This window comes from Schistocerca serialis, chromosome 2 (assembly GCF_023864345.2).
Source record: "Schistocerca serialis cubense isolate TAMUIC-IGC-003099 chromosome 2, iqSchSeri2.2, whole genome shotgun sequence".
In the NCBI taxonomy this organism is placed as follows: Eukaryota; Metazoa; Arthropoda; class Insecta; order Orthoptera; family Acrididae; genus Schistocerca; species Schistocerca serialis.
The window spans coordinates 948075991-948101613 of record NC_064639.1 but is presented as its reverse complement, the minus strand read 5'-3'; the positions used below and the strand labels follow the sequence as shown (position 1 = coordinate 948101613).

At 40.2% G+C, this 25623-nt stretch overlaps 2 protein-coding genes across 5 annotated transcripts in view; one reads left to right on the top strand and one right to left on the bottom strand.

Annotated features, from left to right (window-relative positions):
* The window catches only part of LOC126458325 (phosphatidylinositol N-acetylglucosaminyltransferase subunit Q), a 91510-nt gene extending 67629 nt beyond the window's left edge, over positions 1-23881 (bottom strand). For all 3 annotated transcript variants that reach the window (XR_007585613.1, XR_007585612.1, XM_050095281.1), the window contains exons 1-3: positions 22930-23881; positions 22714-22849; positions 22311-22455 (exon numbers count right to left, since the gene is read on the bottom strand). Coding sequence is in view for 1 of the 3 variants with exons in the window: in XM_050095281.1 (XP_049951238.1) it covers positions 22311-22455; positions 22714-22849; positions 22930-23700 (1052 nt within the window). In the remaining 2 variants the exon portion in view is untranslated. The remainder of the gene's footprint in view (positions 1-22310; positions 22456-22713; positions 22850-22929) is intronic.
* A 74-nt stretch (positions 23882-23955) lies between these two features.
* The window catches only part of LOC126458324 (thioredoxin domain-containing protein 11), a 143897-nt gene continuing 142229 nt past the window's right edge, over positions 23956-25623 (top strand). The window contains exon 1 of one of the 2 annotated variants that reach the window (XM_050095279.1): positions 23956-24299. In XM_050095279.1, the coding sequence (XP_049951236.1) occupies positions 24139-24299 (161 nt within the window). In that variant the 5' untranslated portion in view covers positions 23956-24138. Of the gene's footprint in view, positions 24300-24430; positions 24737-25623 lie in introns of those variants that run through there. The other variant, XM_050095280.1, reaches the window with a different exon arrangement.

Below are 25623 nucleotides of genomic sequence, written 5' to 3'. Positions count from 1 at the left end.
GGAAAAGTAGAAGCATCATTTGTTCTCAAACAAGGATCAAAAAGGTAAAAAGACAAGGCCTAATAGAAATCCTTGGATAACACTGGAGATATTTAATTTAATTGATGAAAGGAGAAAATATAAAAATGCACCAAATGAAGCAGATAAAAGGGAATACAAACGTTCAAAAAAAGAGATGACAGGAAGTGCAAAATGACTAAGCAGGAATGCCTAGATGACAAATGTGAGGATTTAGAAGCCTATATCACTTGAAGAAAGACAAATACTGCCTATAGTAAAATTAAAGACGCCTTTGGAGAAAGAAGAAGCAGCTATATGAATATCATGAACTCAGAGATGGAAAACCAATCCCTAAGTAAAGAAGAGAATGCTCAAAGATGGAAGGAGTTTATAGAGGGTCTATACAAGGGAGATGTACTTGAAGGCAATATTATAAAAATGGAAGAGGACACAGATGAAAATGAGATGAGAGCTATGATACTGTGAGAATAATTTGACACAGCACTTAAATACCTATGTAGAAACAAAGTCCTAGGAGTAGATGACATTCTGTCAGAACGACTGATAGCCTTGGGAAAGCCAGCCATGACATCTGATGTGCATGATGTATGAGACAGTCAAAATACTCTCAGATTTCAAGAAGAATATAATAATTCCAATTCCAAAGAAAGCAGGTGCTGATAGGTATGAATATTACTGAACTACCAGTTTGGCAAAAACCAAACAATGGAAAATCCAGGATGGAATTAGATTAGATTAAATTTACTTTCATTTCAATTGATCCATACTGAGGAGTCCTCCAGGATGAAGATTATGTCATATAAACAATAATACATGACAATTATTTACAACTGAAACAAATAAGCTAATGTACCTTCCACAGGTCCCAAGTGGAATGATCGTCTTTTTTTTAAATGAAAACTATATGAAAGAATCATTTTACAAACACTAATGCACTGAATTTAAAATAAAAAAAAGTTTTTATTTATTTATAAGGTAATAAACATATAATAGAACTACTATAATACTTATTTACAATGAACAGATTACTGCACTGAAATGGTGCGGAAGTTAGATTGTACATACACTCACACACACACACACACACACACACACACATTTATTTACAATGAAGTCCGCCCCCGGTAGCTGAGTGGTCAGTGCGACAGAATGTCAATCCTAAGGGCCTGGGATTGATTCCCGGCTGGGCCAGAGATTTTCTCCGCTCAGGGACTGGGTGTTGCGTTGTCCTAATCATCATCATTTCATCCCCATCAATGCGCAAGTCGCTGAAGTGGCGTCAAATCGAAAGACTTGGACCATGCAAACAGTCTACCCGATGGGAGGCCCTAGTCACATGACATTATTATTATTATTATTTACAATGAACACATTATTGCACTGAAATTGTGCAGAAGTTATATATAGACACACAAAAACACGAAAATCAGTTGGTTCTACTGAGAAATTCACCAATGGGGTAGAAGGAGTAAATTCTTTAGGCTTCTCTTAAACTGAGTTTCATTGGTTGTGAAGCTTTTTATGGCTGCTGGCAAGTTATTGAAAATGTGTGTTCTTGAATAATGCACACCTTTTTGTACAAGAGTAAGTGACTTTAAATCCTTGTGAAGATTATTATTATTTCTGGTTTGAAAAAGTGATATATTTTTAATGACAAATTTCATTAAGAAATAAATATATTGGGAAGCAGTAGTTAGTATCCCTAGTTCCCTAAATAGGCTTCTGCAGGATATTCTTGAGTTCACATCACGTACAACTCTTACTGCACATTTTTGTGCCCGGAAAACTTATGCATAAGCGACATTTCAGGTTGGCGCAGGTGGAGAAATCGGCCGTGGCAGAGCACGCATTGAGTGAGACCGACCATGTAATAAAATTTGTCAACATGGAAGTTCTGGCTGTAGAGAAGCACTATCACACGCGCTTGTTCAGAGAACCTGAAGAAATACAAAAACACGCGAACAGGTTCAACAAGAAAACGGAAAGCCTTAAGGTAAACGGATCCTGACTTCCCATACTGCAGTGAACGACCGTCGCAGGTAGCTAGAGGAGAACCGCACCGGAAATGACCGCGGAGAAACCCTCGGACTTTGGCGCACCAGGTAAATATAGTCTGTGGCCGCGAGCTCGGCTCCAGTTCACCACCGGCAATGGAGGGCGAAGCTTTGACAATGCAAGCCACTCGTGCTGGTGAAACGTCAGTAAAATCATTAGATGAACATCAGCCGAAGAACCTGAGACAGAAGCCAATAGGCAGTTTGTCATTCAATGAAACATCATTGAAATGGACTTTCGAAGTCAAAGGTCCACTCATGTACTCTTGATGACTGCATGACATGAAGCTTTACGTCTCACCTGGGCCCGTCAACACTGACACTGGGCTGGTGATGACTGGAAACATGTTGCTTGGCTGGTCAAGTCTCGTTTCAAATTGTATCGAGCACATGGATGCGTACAAGTATGGAGACAACATCATGATCCATGGACCATGCGTGTCAGCAGGGAAGTGTTCAAGCTTGTACAAGTATGGAGACAACGTCATGATCCATGGACCACGTGTGTCAGCAGGGAACTGTTCAAGCTGGTGGAGGCTCTGTAATGGTGTGGGGCTTGTGCACTTGGAGTGATGTGGGACCCCTGATAAGTCTAGATATGACTCTGACAGGTGACACTTACATAAGCATCCTGTCTGATCACTTGCATCCATTCGTGCCCATTGTGTATTCCGAAGGACTTGGGCAATTCCAACAGGACAATGCAACACCCCACATGTCCAGAACTGCTACAGAATGGCTCCAGGAACATTCTTCTAAGTTTAAACACTTCCATTGGCCACCAAACTCCTCAGACATGAACATTATTGAGCATGTCACGGATGCCTTGCAATGTGATTTTGAGAAGAGATCTCCACACTGTTGAAATCTTACGGATTTATGGACAGCCCTGCAACATTTATGATGTCCAGTACTTCTCATGTTGTAGCACTTCTGCGTGCTCATGGGGGCCCTACACAGGCAGGTGTACCAGTTTCTTTGGCTCTTCAGTGTACATCAAACAACCTTTTAATTCTCTGTGTGGTTTATTTTCAACCATGTCACCACACACATCTTCACTGGGTTTGACTTCTATCAGTGGTTTACAGGTTTTATAGTTTTCCAAGTTTAATCTTTTCAATAAGTCTTCAAGATAAACACATTGACTAAGAAACATTTTGCCTTTGGCCCTCTGAATATTTATTTCAAGGAACTGTTTTCTTGCATTCAAAATTTTAATTTTGACGTCTTCTTAATATTGGTGATTTTGCTTTTATGATTCCCAGCAATTAGAATATCGTGTACCACCAACATAGAGACATCCGTCAACTTTGGGGAGCCATAACTTGACTTCCTCCATAAAACTGTCAAATGTAGAGTTCCAAGTTCTTGGTGTCTGCTTCAGTCTACATAAAGATTTAATGAGTTTGCATACAAGTCCTTCCTTAACCTTTACAACTTGACCAACTTTCATAAAAATTTCTTCAGTCAATTCTTCATGCAGCATGTTCATCCACCACACTAACAGAATGTTTTGAGACGAGCAACTGGAGCATATGTCTCCTCACGGTCATCTGCTTTTACCTGACCACAATGTTTAACAACTAAATGTCCCTTGTACTTTTCAATATTTCCAGATGCATCTTGTTTTACTTTAGACAGCCACTTACTGCCAATGGCTCTTTTGTTTGCTGGAAGTGGTGCATAAGTCCAAATTCCATTAGATGACAGAATCCAACTCTTTCTTTATTGCTTCTTCAAAAATTGCATCTCTTCCAAATAAAATCTTGTTAGTTAATTGGATAGATAAATAATCTACTCAGAAAGCAGTGGCAGAACACACATAAAAGACTGTTGTGACTGGGAAGCTTTCAGAGCCCATGGCTCCTCCTTCAGGCAGAAGGGTTGAAGGGGTAGGAAGAAGGGTGAAGGAAAATGACTGGAGAGGTCTAGGAAAAGGGGTAGATTTGGGAAAGTCACCCAGAACCGCAGGTCAGGGGACACTTACTGTACGAGATGAGATGGGAAGACTGATTGTTGGGGATTGCATCGGACGAGATTTGAAAACCTGAAAACTCAAAGGTGGAAGACAGGGTAATATGCAAGACAGAGATTACAACTAAAACATCATGCATGAGTTAATAAGTGTAAGAAGCTAAGTGCATTGTACGTAACAGAGGTGGGAGGGAGCGATGAAAAATAGATGGGAAAAACAATCAAAGATGTAGAAAACTAAAACGGAGTGAAGCAAAGAGTAGTTACAGTGAAGAAAAGCTGAGACAGAAGAAATTAACGCAAATCAAGGCCAGGTGGATGGCGAGAACCAAGGACATGTAGTGCTAGTTCCCACCTGCGGAGTTCTGAGAAACTGGTGTATGGGGGAAGAATCCAGATGGCACGTGTGGTGAAAAAGGTAGGTCAGGAATGTCATGTTGTAGAGCATGCTCTGCAACAGGATATTGCAAGTTGCCAGTATGTACCCTCTGCCTATGCACATTCATCCTAATTGATAATTTGGTGGTAGTCACGCTGAAGCAGAAGGCTGAACAGTGTTTACATAATAACTGGTATATGACGTGTCATTCTGCAGTTGGCTCTCCCTTTGATAGTAGATTTAATTTTCAATGTATTCAAGACCGTTGTTACTTCTGAATCTGCTGATTTTCATGTTAAAATGAGTAGTAGCCATCCTTAGTATACTTTGAAATAATGAAACACTTCAGACTTTGAGTATAAGCTGCTGTAAAGTGAGTATAATCATCGAAGTCACAATATATTTATTTCCAGCCAAAAGAAACAGGTGTTACAAGACCAAGCACATCACTATGTATCAGTTCAAGTGGTTGATGGGCTTGATCACAAGACTGAATATGTGGTAATTGTGTTTGTTCATCCTCTATGCAGATCAAACATTTAATTACAGGTTCAGAAAACCTTACTTTGTCCAGTCTCTCTCCTTGATAATGAAGTTCCTTCATATTTTCAATGTTCAAATGTCCTAAGCATTTATGCTACAAGTTGACCTGTTTGAAAAACACACACTATGCAAAGAACTCTTAGTACATTTGATTGAAAGGATATTCATCCAAGAATCTTTTCTGTGAGATACAGTTACAACCTTTCGAACTGAACCCATCAAATTTTCAAAAACATTTGATTGAAAGGATATTCATCCAAGAATCTTTTCTGTGAGATACAGTTACAACCTTTTGAACTGAACCCATCAAATTTTCAAAAACAATGCAGTATCCAGCCATCTCTAGTTTACACACTGTCAATAAACTATTTACTACAACTGACACTACAAGAACATCTTTTATTTTTATTTGCAATTCCTTTCCACAAACAATTCTCTGAGCATCAAATTCTCCAACCATTCGAGCAAACAAAAATGTATCTGTTTTTGTAATCTTTATTCTTATAGGATTTTCCAGTTCCTTCACATGCACCAAAGGAACAGAGTCACTAACTAAATGTTCTCTTGTTCGCAAGTGTACAAAACATTCTACTTTGTCATCAGGAAAACTTACGGTAACTTTTCACTAGATTTGCAGTATTGTTACTTTTATGCTTTTGTACGCCCCCCCCTCCCAAAGAACCATGGACCTTGCCGTTGGTGGGGAGGCTTGCGTGCCTCAGCGATACAGATAGCGATAGGTGCAACCCCGGGTATCTGTTGAGATGCCAGACAAACATGTGGTTCCTGTAGAGGGGCAACAGCCTTTTCAGTAGTTGCAAGGGCAACAGTCTGGACGATTGACTAATATGGCCTTGTAACACTAACCAAAACAGACTTGCTGTGCTGGTACTGCGAACGACTGAAAGCAAGGGGAAATTACAGCCGTAATTTTTCATGAGGGCATACAGCTTTACTGTATGGTTAAATGATGATGGTGTCCTCTTGGGTAAAATATTCTGGAGGTAAAATAGTCTCCCATTCGGATCTCTGGGCGGGGACTACTGAAGAGGACGTTGTTATCAGGAGAAAGAAAACTTGCGTTCTACGGATCGGAGCGTGGAATGTCAGATCCCTTAATCAGGCAGGTAGGTTAGAAAATTTAAAAAGGGAAATGGATAGGTTAAAGTTAGATATAGTGGGAATTAGTGAAGTTCAGTGGCAGGAGGAACAAGACTTTTGGTCAGGCAAATACAGGGTTATAAATACAAAATCAAATAGGGGTAATGCAGGAGTACGTTTAATAATGAATAAAAAAATAGGAGTGCAGGTAAGCTACTACAAACAGCATAGTGAATGAATTATTGTGGCCAAGATAGAAACGAAGCCCACGCCTACTACAGTAGTACAATTTTATATGCCAACTAGCTTCCGCAGATGACGAAGAAATTGAAGAAATGTATGATGAAATAAAAGAAATTATTCAGATAGTGAAGGGAGACGAAAATTTAATAGTCATGGGTGACTGGAATTCAGTAGTAGGAAAAGGGAGAGAAGGAAACGTAGTAAGTGAATATGGATTGGGGGTAAGAAATGAAAGAGGAAGCCGCCTGGTAGAATTTTGCACAGAGCACAACTTAATCGTAGCTAACACTTGGTTCAAGAATCATAAAAGAAGGTTGTATACATGGAAGAAGCCTGGAGATACTGACAGGTTTCAGATAGATTATATAATGGTAAGACAGAGATTTAGGAACCAGGTTTTATATTGTAAGACATTTCCAGGGGCAGATGTGGACTATGACCACAATCTATTGGTTATGAACTGTAGATTAAAACTGAAGAAACTGCAAAAAGGTGGGAATTTAAGGAGATGGGACCTGGATAAACTGAAAGAACCAGAGGTTGTACAGAGTTTCAGGGAGAGCATAAGGGAACAATTGTCACAAATGGGGGAAAGAAATACAGTAGAAGAAGAATGGGTAGCTCTGAGGGGTGAAGTAGTGAAGGCAGCAGAGGATCAAGTAGGTAAAAAGACGAGGACTAATAGAAATCCTTGGGTAACAGAAGAAATATTGAGTTTAATTGATGAAAGGAGAAAATATAAAAATGCAGTAAATGAAGCAGGCAAAAAGGAATACAAACATCTCCAAAATGAGATCGACAGAAGTGCAAAATGGCTAAGCAGGGATGGCTAGAGGACAAATGTAAGGATGTAGAAGCTTATCTCACTAGGGGTAAGATAGATGCTGCCTACAGGAAAATTAGAGAGACCTTCGGAGAAAAGAGAACCACTTGTATGAATATCAAGAGCTCAGATGGAAACCCAGTTCAAAGCAAAGAAGGGAAAGCAGAAAGGTGGAAGGAGTATATAGAGGGTCTATACAAGGGTGATGTACTTGGGGACAATATTCTGGAAATAGAAGAGAATGTAGATGAAGACGAAATGGGAGATAGGATACTGCGTGAAGAGTTTGACAGAACACTGAAAGATCTGAGTCGAAACAAGGCCCCGGGAGTAGACAACATTCCATTAGAACTACTGACAGTCTTGGGAGAGCCAGTCCTGACAAAACTTTACCATCTGGTGAGCAAGTTGTATGAGAAAGGCAAAATGCCCTCAGACTTCAAGAAGAATATAATAATTCCAATCCCAAAGACAGCAGGTGTTGACAGATGTGAAAATTACCGACTTATCAGTTTAATAAGTCACGGCTCCAAAATACTAACACGAATGCTTTACAGGTGAATGGAAAAACCGTAGAAACTGACCTCGGGGAAGATCAGTTTCAATTCTGTAGAAATATTGGAACACGTGAGGCAATACTGACCCTATGACTTATGTTAGAAGCTAGATTAAGGAAAGGCAAACCTACGTTTCTAGCATTTGTAGACTCAGGGAAAGCTTTTGACAGTGTTGACTGGAATCCTCTCTTTCAAATTCTGAAGGTGGCAGGGGTAAAATACAGGGAGCAAATGGCTATTTACAATTTGTACAGAAACCATATGGCAGTTATAAGAGTCGAGGGACATGAAAGGGAAGCAGTGGTTGGGAAGGGAGTGAGACAGGGTTGTAGCCTCTCCCCGATGTTATTCAATCTGTATATTGAGCAAGCAGTGAAGGAAACAAAAGAAAAATTCAGAGTAGGTATTAAAATCCATGGAGAAGAAATAAAAACTTTCAGGTTCTCTGATGACATTGTAATTCTGACAGAGATAGAAAAGGACTTGGAAGAGCAGTTGAACAGAATGGATAGTGTCTTGAAAGGAGGATACAAGATGAACATCAACAAAAGCAAAACGAGGGTAATGGAATGTAGTCGAATTAAGTTGGGTGATGCTGAGTGAATTAGATTAGGAAATGAGACACTTAAAGTAGTAAAGGAGTTTTGCTATTTGGGGAGCAAAATAACTGATGATGGTCGAAGTAGAGAGGATATAAAATGTAGACTGGCAATGGCAAGGAAAGCATTTCTGAAGAAGAGAAATTTGTTAACATCAAGTATAGATTTAAGTGTCAGGAAGTTGTTTCTGAAAGTATTTGTATGGAGTGTAGCCATGTATGGAAATGAAACATGGACAATAAATAGTTTGGACAAGAAGAGAATAGAAGCTTTCGAAACGTGGTGCTACAGAAGAATGCTGAAGATTAGATGGGTAGATCACATAACTAATGAGGAGGTATTGAATAGGATTGGGGAGAAGAGAAGTTTGTGGCACAACTTGACTAGAAGAAGGGATCGGTTGGTAGGACATGTTCTGAGGCATCAAGAGATCACCAATTTAGTATTGGAGGGCAGCATGGAGGGTAAAAATTGTAGAGGGGGACCACGAGATGAATACATTAAGCAGACTCAGAAGGATGTAGGTTGCAGTAGGTACTGGGAGATGAAGAAGCTTGCACAGGATAGAGTAGCATGGAAAGCTGCATCAAACCAGTCTCAGGACTGAAGACCACAACAACAACAACAACCCTAATATGACCTTGTCTTCCACATCTGTAGCAATTCTATTTAGAATGAGCATTGGTTGTATCATACATACCTTGAGACTTGTTACGTAATACTTCCTTTGACCTTGCTGTGAGATGTGCTGTCAATGAAGACAATTCAGTTAACGACCCTTTGTTACCTTTATAATTGTTATGTTTTGCTTCTTTGTTTGATAGTCTACCCTTTACAAAACGCAATTTCATTTGTTCACCTGACAAGGTATCAAGAGTGGTAACAACATTTTTGTATTCTGGAGGGATTATTAGTGTAGAATGTGGGACACTACGGCAGTATTAAACCACCGGTATAGATGATACTCCCAGATCACAAGAATACTCTTCATTAAACAAAGCATTTGCTTGCAGCATCTAGGCAGTCACATTGTCCAGCTCATACTCCAGTACATTGCACTGTCCCGAAGAGCTCCCATACTGTTTGAACCAAAGAAGCAAAGGTGCACGTGACCGTCTGGGCTGTGTGTGACGTCTACAGAAAGCCTGGCTAAACTGTTTCTCATGGAGCGTGTGGGAGCATACGTGACCAATCACATTGTGGCTGGTACTTGTATGAGGTATGTTGGGCAATTTCTTGCAGAAGAAGAAGCAGCATGGCAGATGCTGTACACGTGGTACGGAGTGAGGAGTTGCTGTAGTCTTCTGGTGCAATTGTACTGTGACATCACAGATGTGAGCGTGTTGGTCAGCTCATGTGGAGATGTGGCAGTGTCACATAACTGTTGAGGTGCTTGAAGTGCTTCACTGCATGTGTTGGTGTTGTGGTTGTCAAGGTGGGCATTGTCATCGTCCAATGACAATGGAGGAGGTTCATCTCGCAAAATCCACACTGGTTTGAGTCAGTTAAGGGAGACAGTGGTAGGTTTCTCATTAATCGAAATGTCAAAGGTATGGGTTCCACATCTGAGTACTTTGTAGGTTCCCAAATAAGGAGGTTGCAATGTGGGAAATATTGTGCCATCACGCAACATCACCTGGTCACAGTGTTTGAGATGTCTATGAACAAATATCTTTGGCATGGAGTGTGGTGATGGCAGAGGGATCTGTGTGTGGTGGGTGTAATTTTTTATGCATTGTACCATAGACTAAACTTGTCGATATTGGCCACAAGCAGAGAATAATCTGCAGGGAGTGCAAGGAATTCTCCACATCCTGCTTCAGTGAGTGAAGCCTGAAGGTCCTCTTCATGCACAGTCTGTACGCCCAGTAGAATCCATGGAATTGCCTTGGTCCATGAGGCCCCATGGCATGAACACCATTTTCATTGTTTTATGCCATCTATCCACCAGGCCATTGCATTGTGGGTGGTAAGCAGTGGTGTGGATATGGTCGATCCCACAGAGGCGGCAAAGTGTGCTGAAAAGGGCTGTTTCGAACTGTCTGCCCTGGTCGATTTTCATACTATCAAGTACACCAAAGCACGCAATCCATAGTTTGACAGGAGTTCATGCAATGGTGTCTGCCATGATACCTTGAAGGGGGCTCGCCTTCACCCAGTGAGTCCCTCTATCAATGGCAGTGAGAATGTAATGAAATCCTCAGGCAGTAGCCTGACAATGTCAATGTAAATATGTTTGAAATGTGCAGTCGGGATGGGAAAGTTGCCTAATATTGGTCAAGTGTGACACCCAATTTTGCTTTGTTGGCAGAGTAAGCAACATTGTGCCCAGTGGTTACAGTCCTATTCTACCTTAGACTGCACAAAATGGTCCGTAATCACCCATGTCATTTCCCTGGCACCAGTATGGCTGAGGTTGTGAAGCCCATCAAATACTTCACGTTGCATGCTGAGGGGGACCAGTGGCCATGGTTTCCCCACAGAGACATCGCAGAGTAATGTTGTGTTTGTCGAAGGCAAAGTGTGTTATTCAATATAGAGGCTGATATTTGCATCAGTGAGTACTTGAGTGATGGTGAGATTGTTTATTTGTTCTCGTGCCATGCATTCATAGTCGTATGGTGGGGAGATTTTAAAAAGACATGAGGAATAATTGGTGAAGATATTATCATATATAGTGCTTGTTTGGCCACCAGTTGGTTTTATTTGAAACCCAAATATCAACCGGTTTTAGTCATGGACCAACTTCATGGATAAGGGTTAAAATGGTTTAAGCCACCACTTCACATTTGTCATTACTTAAATAATGTGTAGAGCGAATCATGAATATCAATACAGAACACAGGAATTCTACAAGCAAACATACTAAGTGTACTCAGAGCAGTACTGAAGAGGAGATCAGATATCTGGGTTTAAAATAAAAACAGTTGATAGTCAAACATGCATTTCATACATTACTTGATGACTGTTGAGAGCCATCTTCCAAAAATGTTTAAAAGAAGATATTATCAGTTCCATGCATGCGTTGGATGTCAGTCATGTACTGGCCTGGTGACTGGATGGATAGCAAATGGCACCAACCAAGGGCTTATGATCTATAAATATTGTTAAGTGGTAACCTTCAATGTCTTCATTGAAATAATGCATAGTGAAGTAAACTGCAAGTAGCTCATGCTCAAATGCTGATCAATTTGACTGCATGGCTGAGAGTTTCTTGCAGAAAAATTGAAGTGGTTGTGGCACATGATTAACGATCTGTTGAAGAACTGCTCCAATTGTGGTGTTGCTTGTGTCAGATGTAAATGTCAACTGTGCATCCAGTTGTGGATATGCCAAAGTAACCGCCTGAACCAGGCAATTTTTAGTGTGGCGAAATGCATCTGTCACTTCTGGTGTCCAAGGTCATTTCCTTTTATCATGGTTGTCTTTGCCTTTCACGGTATTTGTTAGTGGGATCTGCAATTCAGCTGACTGTGGAGATGTCTGTGGTAAAAGTTGCGAATCTTGAGGAATCGTTTTAGGTCATGCACCAGCAGTGTATGTTCAGTCATCCTCTTGCATTGTGGCTGGAACTTGTTCTAGATGGCATGAGTGCTCGTCTGTGGAACACGAGAAGATGAGTGGATTGTCAAGATACATATAGTAGAAGGGGAAGCGGAATAGAAGACTGTAAATGAACCACTGCCACGTCTGTGCAGCATTTCTAAGTCTGTATGGCATAAAGAGATACTAAAAAATTTAAACAGGGTTACAATAGCAGTCTTCTGGATATCTGCATCAATATTTCTAGATAGGGACACTTGCAATCAATCACATTGAAAATTGCAGCACCTGTGAGGGCATTCATATAGTTCTGTGTGTTGGAAATGGGGTAGCCATCATGCGTTGTTCAGGAACTGAGGACACTGTTATCACTGCACAATCTGGTAGAGCTGACTTTCTTCAGAACAAACTTGAACCTGGAGGCCCAGAGGCTATCTGAAGGCCAAAAAATTTCTGCTTGAAATAGTTCATTAACTACAGCTTTGGCAAGCTGTAGATCTGCTGGAGCTAACCATCATGGTTTATGTTGAATCGGAGGTCAGTCTGTGGTTATTATGCGATGCATGGTTCTGTCACAAACAGCACAAATGTGTGAACATATGCGTGAGGTGGTGGAGTCACAAACACTGTTAACAGACACTGAGCAGTGTGGTTTACTGACCTTAGGGTGGCTGCTGGTGGCCGGCGAAGTCTGTGCTGGCATAGTGGTGCTGAAGGGGAGGCTTACAAATGCGAGGCAGCTGTTTGTTATCAGCCGTGTGGACTCATGTGCTGCTCCTAGAGCTGTAGCTGTGGCAGTGATGCAACATTGAAGCTCGTTATCGACAACTTTGATTCCATATGCAACCATTGTGCACAGGGAATGTATATTATTATAAGGAAGGAGAGGAATATAGCAATCAGTTGCAATCCCATTGGATTTTTTATTATTCTTGCATATCCAGAGTTCAGTTATAAATATCCATCTTTAGTGCAACTTACTCAAATACACTGAAGATGGCTGTTTATAGCTGAAATCTGGATATGCAAGAACAACAAAAAAATGCAACGGGATTGCGAGTGATTACTAAATTTATAGCCTTACTTAGAAGCTCATCGTTTTCAGTACAGAGTGATTGCATATGCATGTGCAAGTGAAATAGAACTGATGTGCATAGAGAACATCCTTTGAAAGTTTGGCGCATTTGCGGAGAGCCATCAAGGTAGAGCGAGGTAGAGCACATTGGGAGCTGGTTGTGGAGGCTTTGAAGAGGTGGAGATAGCTTGCACTCGTTCACACAAGATGTGGTGAATGAGCATGGACTGCAAGATATCAAGGGAGAGATGGTGATGTCACAAAAAGCCAGTTCTGTTGACTGGTTCTACCACATCAGTAACAAGGAAGGTCCACAGACACTGGAGTATGCCCAACAGGTGCACGGCGTGTGCTGCATATATTAGGGTCCTGATATTTGCATGTAGCATCGTCAAATTGCAAGTGATATCAGCAGGGAGCAGGATCTGTAGCGATGCAAGTTGCATAATGCTGTTGCCATGTGTAGCTGTGGGCGTTCATGTGTGTTGCTCTGCGGGCAATGAGGACTGCTGTGGTATGCGGTGATCATGGCCCTTCACGTCTGGTCAGCTGCATTCATGCAGCGGGGCATGTGAGGTCCACTGTATTCGTCAGTCAGTCAAATCTTGATATGCTGTTACTTTTTGCATATGGAAAATGACAATGAACGTTATGTCAGTCATAGCCAAGTGTTGTGCAATCAGCTCTGCCTCATTTGCCTTCATGACAAGCTGTAGGTCTGTTGGTAGCTTGAGCAACAACAGGCCCACAGTGTGGCATTCGATGCTCACACACAGGGAAACTTGGCCCAAAACAACGAATCCAGAACAAGCAGTCAACACTCAGGTGGACGTTCTGTTACTTTATAGTCAAATTAGTTTTAAAGACCCTCTGCCTAAAATACGAGGGCAGTTCAATAAGTAATGCAACACATTTTTTTCTGAAACAGGGGTTGTTTTATTCAGCATTGAAATACACCAGGTTATTCCCCAATCTTTTAGCTACACAACACTATTTTTCAACGTAATCTCCATTCAATGCTACGGCCTTACGCCACCTTGAAATGAGGGCCTGTATGCCTGCACAGTACCATTCCACTGGTCGATGTCGGAGCCAACGTCGTACTGCATCAATAACTTCTTCATCATCCGCATAGTGCCTCCCAGGGATTGCGTCCTTCATTGGGCCAAACATATGGAAATCCGACGGTGCGAGATCGGGGCTGTAGGGTGCACGAGGAAGAACAGTCCACTGAAGTTTTGTGAGCTCCTCTCGGGTGCGAAGACTTGTGTGAGGTCTTGCGTTGTCATGAAGAAGGAGAAGTTCGTTCAGATTTTTGTGCCTACGAACACGCTGAAGTCGTTTCTTCAATTTCTGAAGAGTAGCACAATACACTTCAGAGTTGATCGTTTGACCAGGGGGAAGGACATCGAACAGAATAACCCCTTCAGTGTCCCAGAAGACTGTAACCATGACTTTACCGGCTGAGAGTATGGCTTTAAACTTTTTCTCGGTAGGGGAGTGGGTGTGGCGCCACTCCATTGATTGCCGTTTTGTTTCAGGTTCGAAGTGATGAGCCCATGTTTCATCGCCTGTAACAATCTTTGACAAGAAATTGTCACCCTCAGCCACATGACGAGCAAGCAATTCCGCAAAGATGGTTCTCCTTTGCTCTTTATGGTGTTCGGTTAGACAACGAGGGACCCAGCGGGAACAAACCTTTGAATATCCCAACTGGTGAACAATTGTGACAGCACCACCAACAGAGATGTCAAGTTGAGCACTGAGTTGTTTGATGGTGATCCGTCGATCATCTCGAACGAGTGTGTTCACACGCTCCGCCATTGCAGGAGTCACAGCTGTGCACGGCCGGCCTGCACGCGGGAGATCAGACAGTCTTGCTTGACTTTGCGGCGATGATGACACACGCTTTGCCCAACGACTCACCGTGCTTTTGTCCACTGCCTGATCACCGTAGACATTCTGCAAGCGCCTATGAATATCTGAGAGGCCCTGGTTTTCCGCCAAAAGAAACTCGATCACTGCCCGTTGTTTGCAACGCACATCCGTTACAGACGCCATTTTAACAGCTCCGTACAGCGCTGCCACCTGTCGGAAGTCAATGAAACTATACGAGACGAAGCGGGAATGTTTGAAAATATTCCACAAGAAATTTCCGGCTTTTTCAACCAAAATTGGCCGAGAAAAAAAATGTGTTGCATTACTTATTGAACTGCCCTCGTATATGCAGTAGTAATTTTGTTATGCACTTGAACATCGGAGGTCTGTCTGAAGGAATGATCAGGAAGCTTTATGATATAGAAATTTTGCTAGAAAGTGTGAAACAATCTGTGAAAGTAATATGTCTTAATGAACATTGGCTAAAATCTGAAAATATCAGCCTCCTAAATAAACTTACAGGTTATAAACTGGCTACCAGCTTTTGTAGGACCGATGGGTATGGAGGCTCTTGCATACTAGTTCATTCCACGTTAGACTATGATATCACTCAGAATTTTAGCCATCTGAATGAAGAAGGCACATTTGAAAGTTGTTGTATAGAACTTAAAGATTATAACATACTAATTATCAGCATATATCGCACCCCTGGGTACCATATAAGCTCTGTATTTTTAGATAAGTTTGATACATTGCTACACAAATTAAAATGTGAGAAACTGTACAAGAAAGTGGTTATATGTGCTGACTTCAACATAGATGTAAGGACTGATGACAAATTTTCTTCACACTTAAAGAACCTGGTAGCCACAAATGGGCTAAATCTCAATTTTGATCAGTATACAAGAATTACAGCAAGCTCTGCAACATGTATTGACAATATTTTAAGCAGTTATAATTATTATGTAAAAGAAAAGTTTCTTCTAGATTTAGGAGTATCAGACCATAAAGCACTATTTGTATTACTACCGAAGCAAAATTCAGTCTGCACAACAAAAAGATGTAGGAATTTCAGTCAAGAAAATGTGGAAGTATTTTGCAAAAAACTAAGCCAAACCAAGTGGACAGTCAGCAAACACACTTCCACAAGTGACAATTACAATAACTTTTTAACTGAATTCTTGGGTATATTCAATGAATGCTTCCCTTTTGTAACAGTGAGGACCAGGTCCCAAAAAAGTAGATCCTGGGTAACACAAGGAAATAGTGTGTCTAGTGCTACTAAGAGGAAACTGCATATGGAGGCAAAAGTAAATCGAAGCCCTCAATTTCTTAAGTATGTAAGCGCGTACAAAAAAACATTTGACAAAATAGTTAAACTAGCAAAACGTACTGCAAATAACGACTTCATTTCAAATGTAAAAAACAAATCAAAAGCTGTTTGGTCTGTTATAAGAAGTGAAGTTGGCAGTGAGGCAGAGAGAAAATGCCCTTCTAAAATAGTGATAAATGGTAGAGCTGTTACAGAACCCAGTGCCATTTGTGAATCATTCAATGACTTTTTCATAAACTGTAACAAATTTGGTAACTGTTCACCACCAAATACAAAGCCCAATATGACAGATAGCAATTGCACATGTTTTAAGTTTTCTCATGTTTCCATCTCAGACGTTATCAAAATCATAATGTCCCTAAAAAATTCAAAATCTGCGGGGTGGGATGAGGTCCCCACTGAAATAATAAAAATAGTCCGCCACAGTATTGCATATCCACTCTCTTTCATAATCAACCAATCATTTGATGAGGGATGTTTCCCAGATCGATTAAAATATGCAGAAGTTCGGCCCATACATAAAAAAGGCAAACGAGATGAATTGGGCAACTATAGGCCAATCTCACTGTTACCAATTTTCTCAAAAATATTTGAAAGAGCTGCATGTGATCAGATTGAAAATCACAATTCATCTAACAGCATTATCTTAGGCAATCAATATGGTTTCAGAAAAGGCCGCAGCACAATCCATGCCATAAATGAATTAGTCACAAAAGTCAGCAGATGTCTTGATGATAGAATATGTGTGTCAGGCATCTTTTGTGACCTGTCCAAAGCCTTCGACACAGTAAATCATGACCTGCTTCTCCAAAAATTCGCACACTATGGTTTTCAAGGCAAATCTCTTAGCTGGATGTCATCATACTTGGCAAACAGAAAACAAAGAGTACTTATTAACATCAATGGCAAGAAATTTCTCTCTGGCTGGAAAAACACTCAATTAGGTGTTCCACAAGGTTCAATATTAGGGCCACTGCTTTTTCTATATTATATTAATGATATGCCATGTCAGGTGCAGTCTGATACTATCCTCTATGCAGATGACTCAACAGCTGTAGTCTGTTGTAAAAATGAGGTAGACCTAATTCGTCATATTGAACAAACACTTGGGGAAGTGGAGGCATGGGTCAAAAACAATAACTTGACATTAAATTTTACAAAAACTGAAATTGTTCATTTTACCACAAAACAATCTGCACAGTCTATAAGTGAAATAAGGTATATGGACAAAAAATTAGAGACTGCAGACTGTGTCAAACTCCTTGGCGTGTTAGTCAATAAAAACCTGTTATGGAGTCACCATGTGGACAACATACTGGGTCGACTGAATAGCCTTGTATATATTATGAATATCTTGTATAGTATTACTGATTTAGCTGTAAGAAAAACTGTATATAATGCATATTTTGTTTCAGTCATTAGGTATAGTATAATTTTCTGGGGGTCTGAAAAAACAAATTTACTTAGAGCTTTTAGACTACAAAAAAGAATCATCTGAGCAATGGTGGGAGCAAAACCAAAGCAACACAGCAAACTTTTATTTGTAAAACTGGATCTAATGAGCATTCCTAGCATATACATCTATGAAACTCTCACTTCCACGAAAAGAAACCCACAACTTTTTGAGGGCAACCTCTTCTTGCATCAATATGATACTAGACATAGAATGAGCTACATGTTACCTACCCACCATTTAAAATCATATGAAAAAACCCCATACTATATGGGCATGAAATTTGTAAATAAAATATGGAAAGATATGGATGACCCAAATGTAAAAGGTACCAAAAGAGACCTGGAAAAATATCTGAAAGATAAATGTTACTAGAGTGTAGAAGATTTCATGAATGGTGACAATGGATTATAATTGTAACTAAAATACCTCTTTGAAGATGTTACACCATATATATTATTAGTTTATTGTCTATTTTTAGTATTGTTATATATAGCGTAAAACTGACAAGTCACCTATGTCACAATCTTTGATTGTATAAGGCATGTTATGTGATAATAAAAATTGAATTGAATTGAAAAGACCTGGTCCAATTAGGTGCGAAGGTGGCATCAGAGATGTGACGGAGTACTATCACCCAGTTTGGCCTCCTACATGACCCACTGAAGTTGCTGTTCTGACATGTGGAATTGCTTCTGTAACAGCACCACCTTGGCCAGAGCAACTTGAAGGTATTGTACATTAGTTCCGAGCAGTTTGCCAGGAGGCTGATCAGGTATGTATTCTACTATTGGTCATTGAATATGTAGATAGTCTGTAAAATGCATTTGATGATCGTGAACCATGAGCTCGAATTGTTGGTATCAAAAAGTGGTAGTCTGAGCTGAGTGCTGCCCAAACACATCAACTTACTGGTGGTCGCACTCTAACCATTAATTGTATGAGGCAAGATGGTTGTCGACTGTTTACGCTTATGCGGTTGTTGCATGGTGGACTGTGAATGTTGAAATACACTGCGCACCACCGAAGATGCTGGTGATGTGAATGTGGCATTGCAGAGATGGTTAGAAACAAGAAGGCACTCAAAGCAGGCTATGGAATTCACTGGATTTAAGTCAGTTATGGGGTCATCATATACTGCCACTGCTGTTATGGTGTGGTACCACTGTTGGCTAGTGGTAACGAAAGCAGATTATTCATGCACTCAGTTTTCACAGTCAAATTCACACATTGTCCACACTGATTCTGCACTGCATTTGTGTGAGTGGCGTCCACTGATGTAAGTATAGTGCCCGGTGACATGGTGTACGGCCATATTCACACTATGTAGTAAGCTCAATCGAGTTCCAAGAATAATTTGCATGTATTTGTAGTTGATGCAGGGACACCAATGCAGGAGGTGGGATACTATGATGGTAGTAAGCCTGCGATAGAGATGACACACCTGGATCACGAGAATACTCTTTATAAAACAGTATACAGCATCTAGTCAGTTACATTGTCCAGCTTGCATCTCAGTCATATTGTGCTGTCCAAAAGAGCTCCGAAACTGCGCACTCCGCTGCAGAGTGAAAATCTCATTCTGGAAACATCTCCCAGGTTGTGGCTAAGCCATGTCTCCGCAATATCCTTTCTTTCAGGAGTGCTAGTTCTGCAAGGTTCGCAGGAGAGCTTCTGTAAAGTTTGGAAGGTAGGAGATGAGGTACTGGCAGAAGTAAAGCTGTGAGTACCGAGCGTGAGTCGTGCTTCGGTAGCTCAGTTGGTAGAGCACTTGCCCGCGAAAGGCAAAGTTCCCGAGTTCGAGTCTCGGTCGGGCACACAGTTTTAATCTGCCAGGAAGTTTCATATCAGCGCACACTCCGCTGCAGAGTGAAAATCTCATTCTGGAAACATCCCCCAGGCTGTGGCTAAGCCATGTCTCTGCAATATCCTTTCTTTCAGGAGTGCTAGTTCTGCAAGGTTCGCAGGAGAGCTTCTGTAAAGTTTGGAAGGTAGGAGACGAGGTACTGGCAGAAGTAAAGCTGTGAGTACCGAGTGTGAGTCGTGCTTCGGTAGCTCAGTTGGTAGAGCACTTGCCCGCGAAAGGCAAAGGTCCCGAGTTCGAGTCTCGGTCAGGCACACAGTTTTAAACTGCCAGGAAGTTTCATATCAGCGCACACTCCGCTGCAGAGTGAAAATCTCATTCTGTGAAACCAAAGATGTTTGGTCCCTCTAGGACAAATGTCTCCACATTAGTAACAAACTGCACACTGTATCAGTTTCTTCTATATTAGCACCCAATGCTTTCAAATCACATATTAACTTAGCAAACTTCAAAAAAAGATTTTCAAGAGTATCGTCATTTGCATTAAACTCCATTATCAACAGTCTTTCTCAATAAAAATTGAATAGCCATACCTTTCCCCTCAAAAGTTTGAGTTAATGAATTCCACAAATCATAGGCTCTTTCCTTGTCCTTGGCACACTCCAAGTAACAGTCTAAAATTCTTTGTGTTATCGTGATTTAAACTTCTTATCGTTTTTACTAAGTTCTCACAGAAGAGCTTGCTTCTGTGCACATTGTTCTCAGCTGTGTCATCCTGAATAGACACTTCCATTACCATTTATGACTTCACCAAAAAACTCAATAATTCCAGCTCACTGCTACAGTTCGTGCCATCAAGCAATGGTATCCTGTACTCCATCTCCGAGTCATGACTGTGAACCTTTATTTGTTGTATTGTAAAATCTGGATCCTTGGCCAATAACCTGTTGCTAAGGCTAGAAATTATCAGGCATTTAGATAAGTAATACCAGTATATCACTTATCACAAACACTCTTACAGCCACAGTACAACCATGAAGACAAGATACAGACAGACGAAGAAAAACACAAGAGAGAAGCACAAATAAAAAACAAAACAAAAAACAAAGAGAAAATAAGTCAGAGCATAAAACAAAAAACAAAGAGAAAATAAGTCAGAGCATAATTATTAAATCATCATTACTTCAACACTTCCAAATTCCATAAATATTACAATAAATACTACAGAAAAAAAGAAATGGATCGGGTCCCACGTACAATGGTATAAAGGTTGACCGGTTGGTGAAGGAAGCCAGTGTCTTTGGCCCTGTAATGAATATCACTCTATAGCCCTCTGATTTCAATATTTGCTTATGGAAACTGGGCAATAAGGACTGCGATAAAGGCCAGTATTATGCTACAGTTCAATATGTAATTATAAATTCTCCCTTCTTTCAAACATATCAGGCAGACAGGAAACTGATAACTCACTAGTAAGAATGTGTATCTGTGATTCTTCAATACCTTACCACTCAATCTGGGTAGGGATCAGGATAATTCTTTGTGCAGACGTCAGAAGAAAGGAGCAAGCATGAACCACTTGCTATTGTCTTGATTTTTTTTCAAGCACAGAAAAAAATTACCTCCCACCAACTGTACTCGTTCTTCTGTTTTATGAAGACATCCAAAGTTACACAGTCATTTTTTATTTTAAATGGAACAGTAACATGTGTTTATAAAACCTGGTGTATTGTCAGAGGCTACAATAACACTTTAATTTCCTTGTGTATGTCCTCTAAAGTCAGTTGTATTCTCTTCCAGCTACATATGGTTTATTTTCTCCCATGCCTATAACTTATGTGTGTAAAAGAATTCTGTAAAACAGTCTTAAATTATTGTGCATATTATTTCTATTGAGTTACTTATATGTATATGTTTTATATTTGTGCAAAGTTGTGATTCAAGAAACCAACTAAAAAAAAAACACTGAAAGGTAATGTAGTGTGTTCTCTCTATCTAAAACTGTAGGAAAAATCACTTGGGAGAGTATTCCATGTGGTACTATGTTTAAAGAGTTGACATAGTATTGCACTGTTGAATCCTTTCAAATATCTAGGAAGGCGAAAATTATCTGTTCATTGCATCCATAAAAAGTTAGCAATTATTCTGGAAGATAGGACGCTCCCACATTCATATTCCCCAGCTGCCTCCTTCCAAGTCATCAACTACCTTTCCCCAACCCTCCTCCCACTCCCTGCCTCCTTTCTCTCCTCAATCTGAAAACTCGATGACACCACTATTTACATCCTGTCAGAACTTTCCACACCAACCTATGTTCATTTGAGTGATGCTTACATTTGATACATAAAAAGGAAGTTTTCCCCATTTCCATCTGTCCTGTTCCCACTCTAAAACCGGATGTTTCATAAACTGCAAATAGAAATAACAAGAAAGTAAATAATTTGATGAGTAAAGGTGACAATTCATTGAATAGCCAAAGTGCTGAGCTGTCGATATGCACTTAAACACGATAGAGAACATTGTCTACTTTCAAAGCCTTCTTCAGAGCTATAGAGTACACATACATACCTGTACACATGGAACCAGAGACTGGGAGGGGGGTGGGGGGGGGGGGGGCAGAGAGAGAGAGAGAGAGAGAGAGAGAGAGAGTGTGTTTGTGTGTGTGTGTGTGTGTGTGTGTGTGTGTGTGTGTGTGTGTCTCTCTCTCTCTCTCTCTCTCTCTCTCTTATGTACGTATCTATCAATGCCTCACTGTCTATGCCTCAACTGATCAGTGATTTGTTACCTTTACTACTTAAGGCATTTATATCTGACCAAGACTTTCCATATCACACTAATAACAAGAAAGTAAATAAGTGCAGAGCTTAACACTTTATACTAACATGGTTTCTTATCTTTTAATTGAAAACTCATTTCAGAGTTTCACTTACCTTGCAGCATAAACATATATGCAGTATACATGAAAACTGACAAGATCTAGCAGATCAGCCAGTAGGCATATTTGGAATGTAAGTCCTAAACATCCAAGCCATGTCAACATATGAACAGCCAAGTCCAAACAAGGTTTACAAAGAACTGGAAAAAAGTTATCAGATATAAACCATTTCATATTATTAAACAGTAATCTCAAATATGGTATCCTTGACAAACTTATGGTTAGCAAATGTCTATACAAAATTACACACCATACCAATAGGTATACATTATATCAAGATAACCAAGATTATTTCATTAATGTAGAAAAGAAATGTGAAGTCATTTATGTTGCAAATAAATGCTGATTTGTAACTACTATCATATCTATATAATCAAACTCTCACTTGCAGTTATTACCAAGAAACATCCACCAAAGATTTATGTGGTATAGGAAAAATTTTCCTAGCATATTGTTTAATGCATAGTTCAGCTTCAAACCGGCCGGTACACCCATCAGCCAATGCAACAAGTCTCTGAGTGTAGTGACAACGACCTGAAACATGTTGTTGTGCATGCCATGTTGTATGATGGAAAAGATTACACCAGTTTTTTTTTTAAAGAAAATGCTAGTACCTCAGCCATATCAAGAAGCATTTTCGAAAATGGAGTGTTCACTGTAAGCGGTTCTACAATGAGACGAACTAACATAAGGCCACAGAAGACATCTATCAAGAGAGCCAACAGGAAGTTGCCCATTTTAAGTGTCGGTTTCTTGAAATGCGCCACATGGCCAAAAAGCCATGCAGTTGAATTAAGGATGTCACACAAGTGTAAACCTGTTGATGTGTGTCTCACAACTGGTGTCACAAAAGCGGCCACAGCTAGCAAATATTGCCGTGCTCTCTGTGCTACTCTGACAAAAAAATCCAAACACTTGGGGCTTTCGGGGGCATTTGATCCAGAATCTAACTTCAAGAAATTCGCTAAAAATCTGCAGTAATCCGAACTGAAGCCAGTAGTGCTCTCAAGTCCTTCACAAAGGATTTCTGAAGCAAAAAATTTATGATAGTCATAAAACACACATATCACACGGCACCCCTTCATCAATGTGACGGGGTTCCCACTTATTATTAATTTTGTCACAATAACCGAATGATCTTGGAAGTTTAACATCAGCCAATTTCCTTTTTCGTTTGGAAGTGTCGTAAATTCATTATCAATAGTTCTTGCGTAGTAGCCAATACATCTTTTCCGTTTCGGCGTCTTGGACACCGAATGACAAGTTTTAGTCAAATGAGTAACATAGAAAACCTTTACTGTGTTCTGCTGCACATAAAGACCATGAAGTAGTCCTGAATCACTTCCGTACAAAAATGTTGGAAGAAATATGACTACAACACTCATTGTCTCAAACAAACCCCCTGTGTTTTTGTTATTATCTGTCAAGCATGGAGCTTATTTGTTTATCAATTGCAAACAAACGCACAGCGCTCCATCAGTACTGACAATCTGTGTGGGGCAGGGTCGGCTTTCTAATTTTGCCCTTGCTATTGGCATCAATGAAACAAGTGAACATGTGCTTTGCAGATCAATGCTACTTTTTGTGTTGCTTTTTTCAGCAATGCCAAAATGTTGGAGGGTAGGAGCTAGCAGGAGCCGCAGTATTGTGCATGCCGGAGATATGAATGACAGCACGTGTATATGTAACTACCGTCACAAGATGAGGGCCAGTACAAAATTGAATTATGGAGTGACGTGTGCTCGTAATGAAATTAGTTAAAGTCTTTGCTAGATAGACTTATTCGTGACAAGAGGGGGAACATAAACATATGACGTGGAGTTATGTATTTGGGTACGCCGACGAAGTCAAAAAATCGAAATGGTGAACGAAGCAGACGTGCAGCTGCAGAATCATTTTTTGTTACGAATATGTATTTTTATGGGCGAGAACTATGTTTTGTTTTGGCGATTATCATCACTACGTACGCTGCACTACAAAATGCGTAAGAATCGACTTTCTTGTAAAAATAATAATAGATTCCACAGGTAAATTGAAAGTCAGCGGGCGAGAATATGCATCTGTCAATTCATTTCGCTCGCTGCCTTCAGTTGTTCAGGTTACCTATTTACATAAACGCTTTGAAAGACTATCATCACCAATGAAATACAAACAATACTATTCAGGATGAACGGGTAAAAGTTCCTCGTAAATAGTTTGGCAGTGAACAGTTGTTATGTTGTTGCCTAAATCGTATCCACAGCTAGGTAGTTCCAAAATGTAACAGCTGCTTTTTTCACTTTCACACATGATTAGCATTTAAGTGCCGTGTATGATGTTTGGAAGCTGAACGAATGTCAGTCACATATGTAGTTTTGGTGTTGCTTAGTGAAACTATCAGTTTGGATTTTGTTGCAGCCTTCAATCACATTAATACAGTTGGTAAATAGTAAAACAGTCTTCCATAGATTTTTGTAAAGTCTATGTCTACCTTCACACCTGCATGCTAGAGGGTACTTACATTTTACCACATATTGAGCTTCTTCTCATACCATTTGCATATAGAGTTAGAGATTAATAACTGTCTATACACCCCTGTGCATGCTGCCATTAGTCTAATTTCCCAGTGGGAGAAATTTGACGGGGTGGAGGAGGGGGGGGGGGGGGTTGCTGTAGTATATGCCTAGGTTCCTCACGTAATACTTGCTCTTGAAACATTGTAAGTAGTGTTTATGGGGTAGCAGATGTTTACCTTCAAGCATCTACTAGTTGCTGCTGCTTCTGTTGTTGTTTTGTTGCTGTTGTTGTGGTCTTCAGTCCGAATACTGGTTTGATGCAGCTCTCCACACTATACTCTGCGAGCCTCTTCATCACTGAATTAACTAACATAACCAACATCAATTTGAGCCTGCTTATTGAACTTGTCTCTTGGTCTCCCTCTGCTGTTTTGATCTGCCACACTTCTCTACAACACCAAATTGACAGTTCCATGATGTCTCAGAATGTACCATATCAATTGATCCTCTCTGTTAGGATTCCCACAAATTTCCTTTCTCCCCAGCTCTATTCGGTACACTTTCATTAGTTCCAGATCTACCATTTTACTCTTCAATATTCTTCTGTAGTACTACATTTTGAAAACTTCAATTCTCTTTGTATCTGAACTGTATCATCCATGTTTCACTCCCATTCAAGGCTATGCTCCAGACAAATGCCTTCAGCAAAAACTCCTTAACATTTTAATTTATATTCAATGTTAACAAATTTATTTTCTTCAGAAGTGCTTCTCTTTTGCCATTGGACATGTCAAAGAGTGTGGAGGAGTGGAT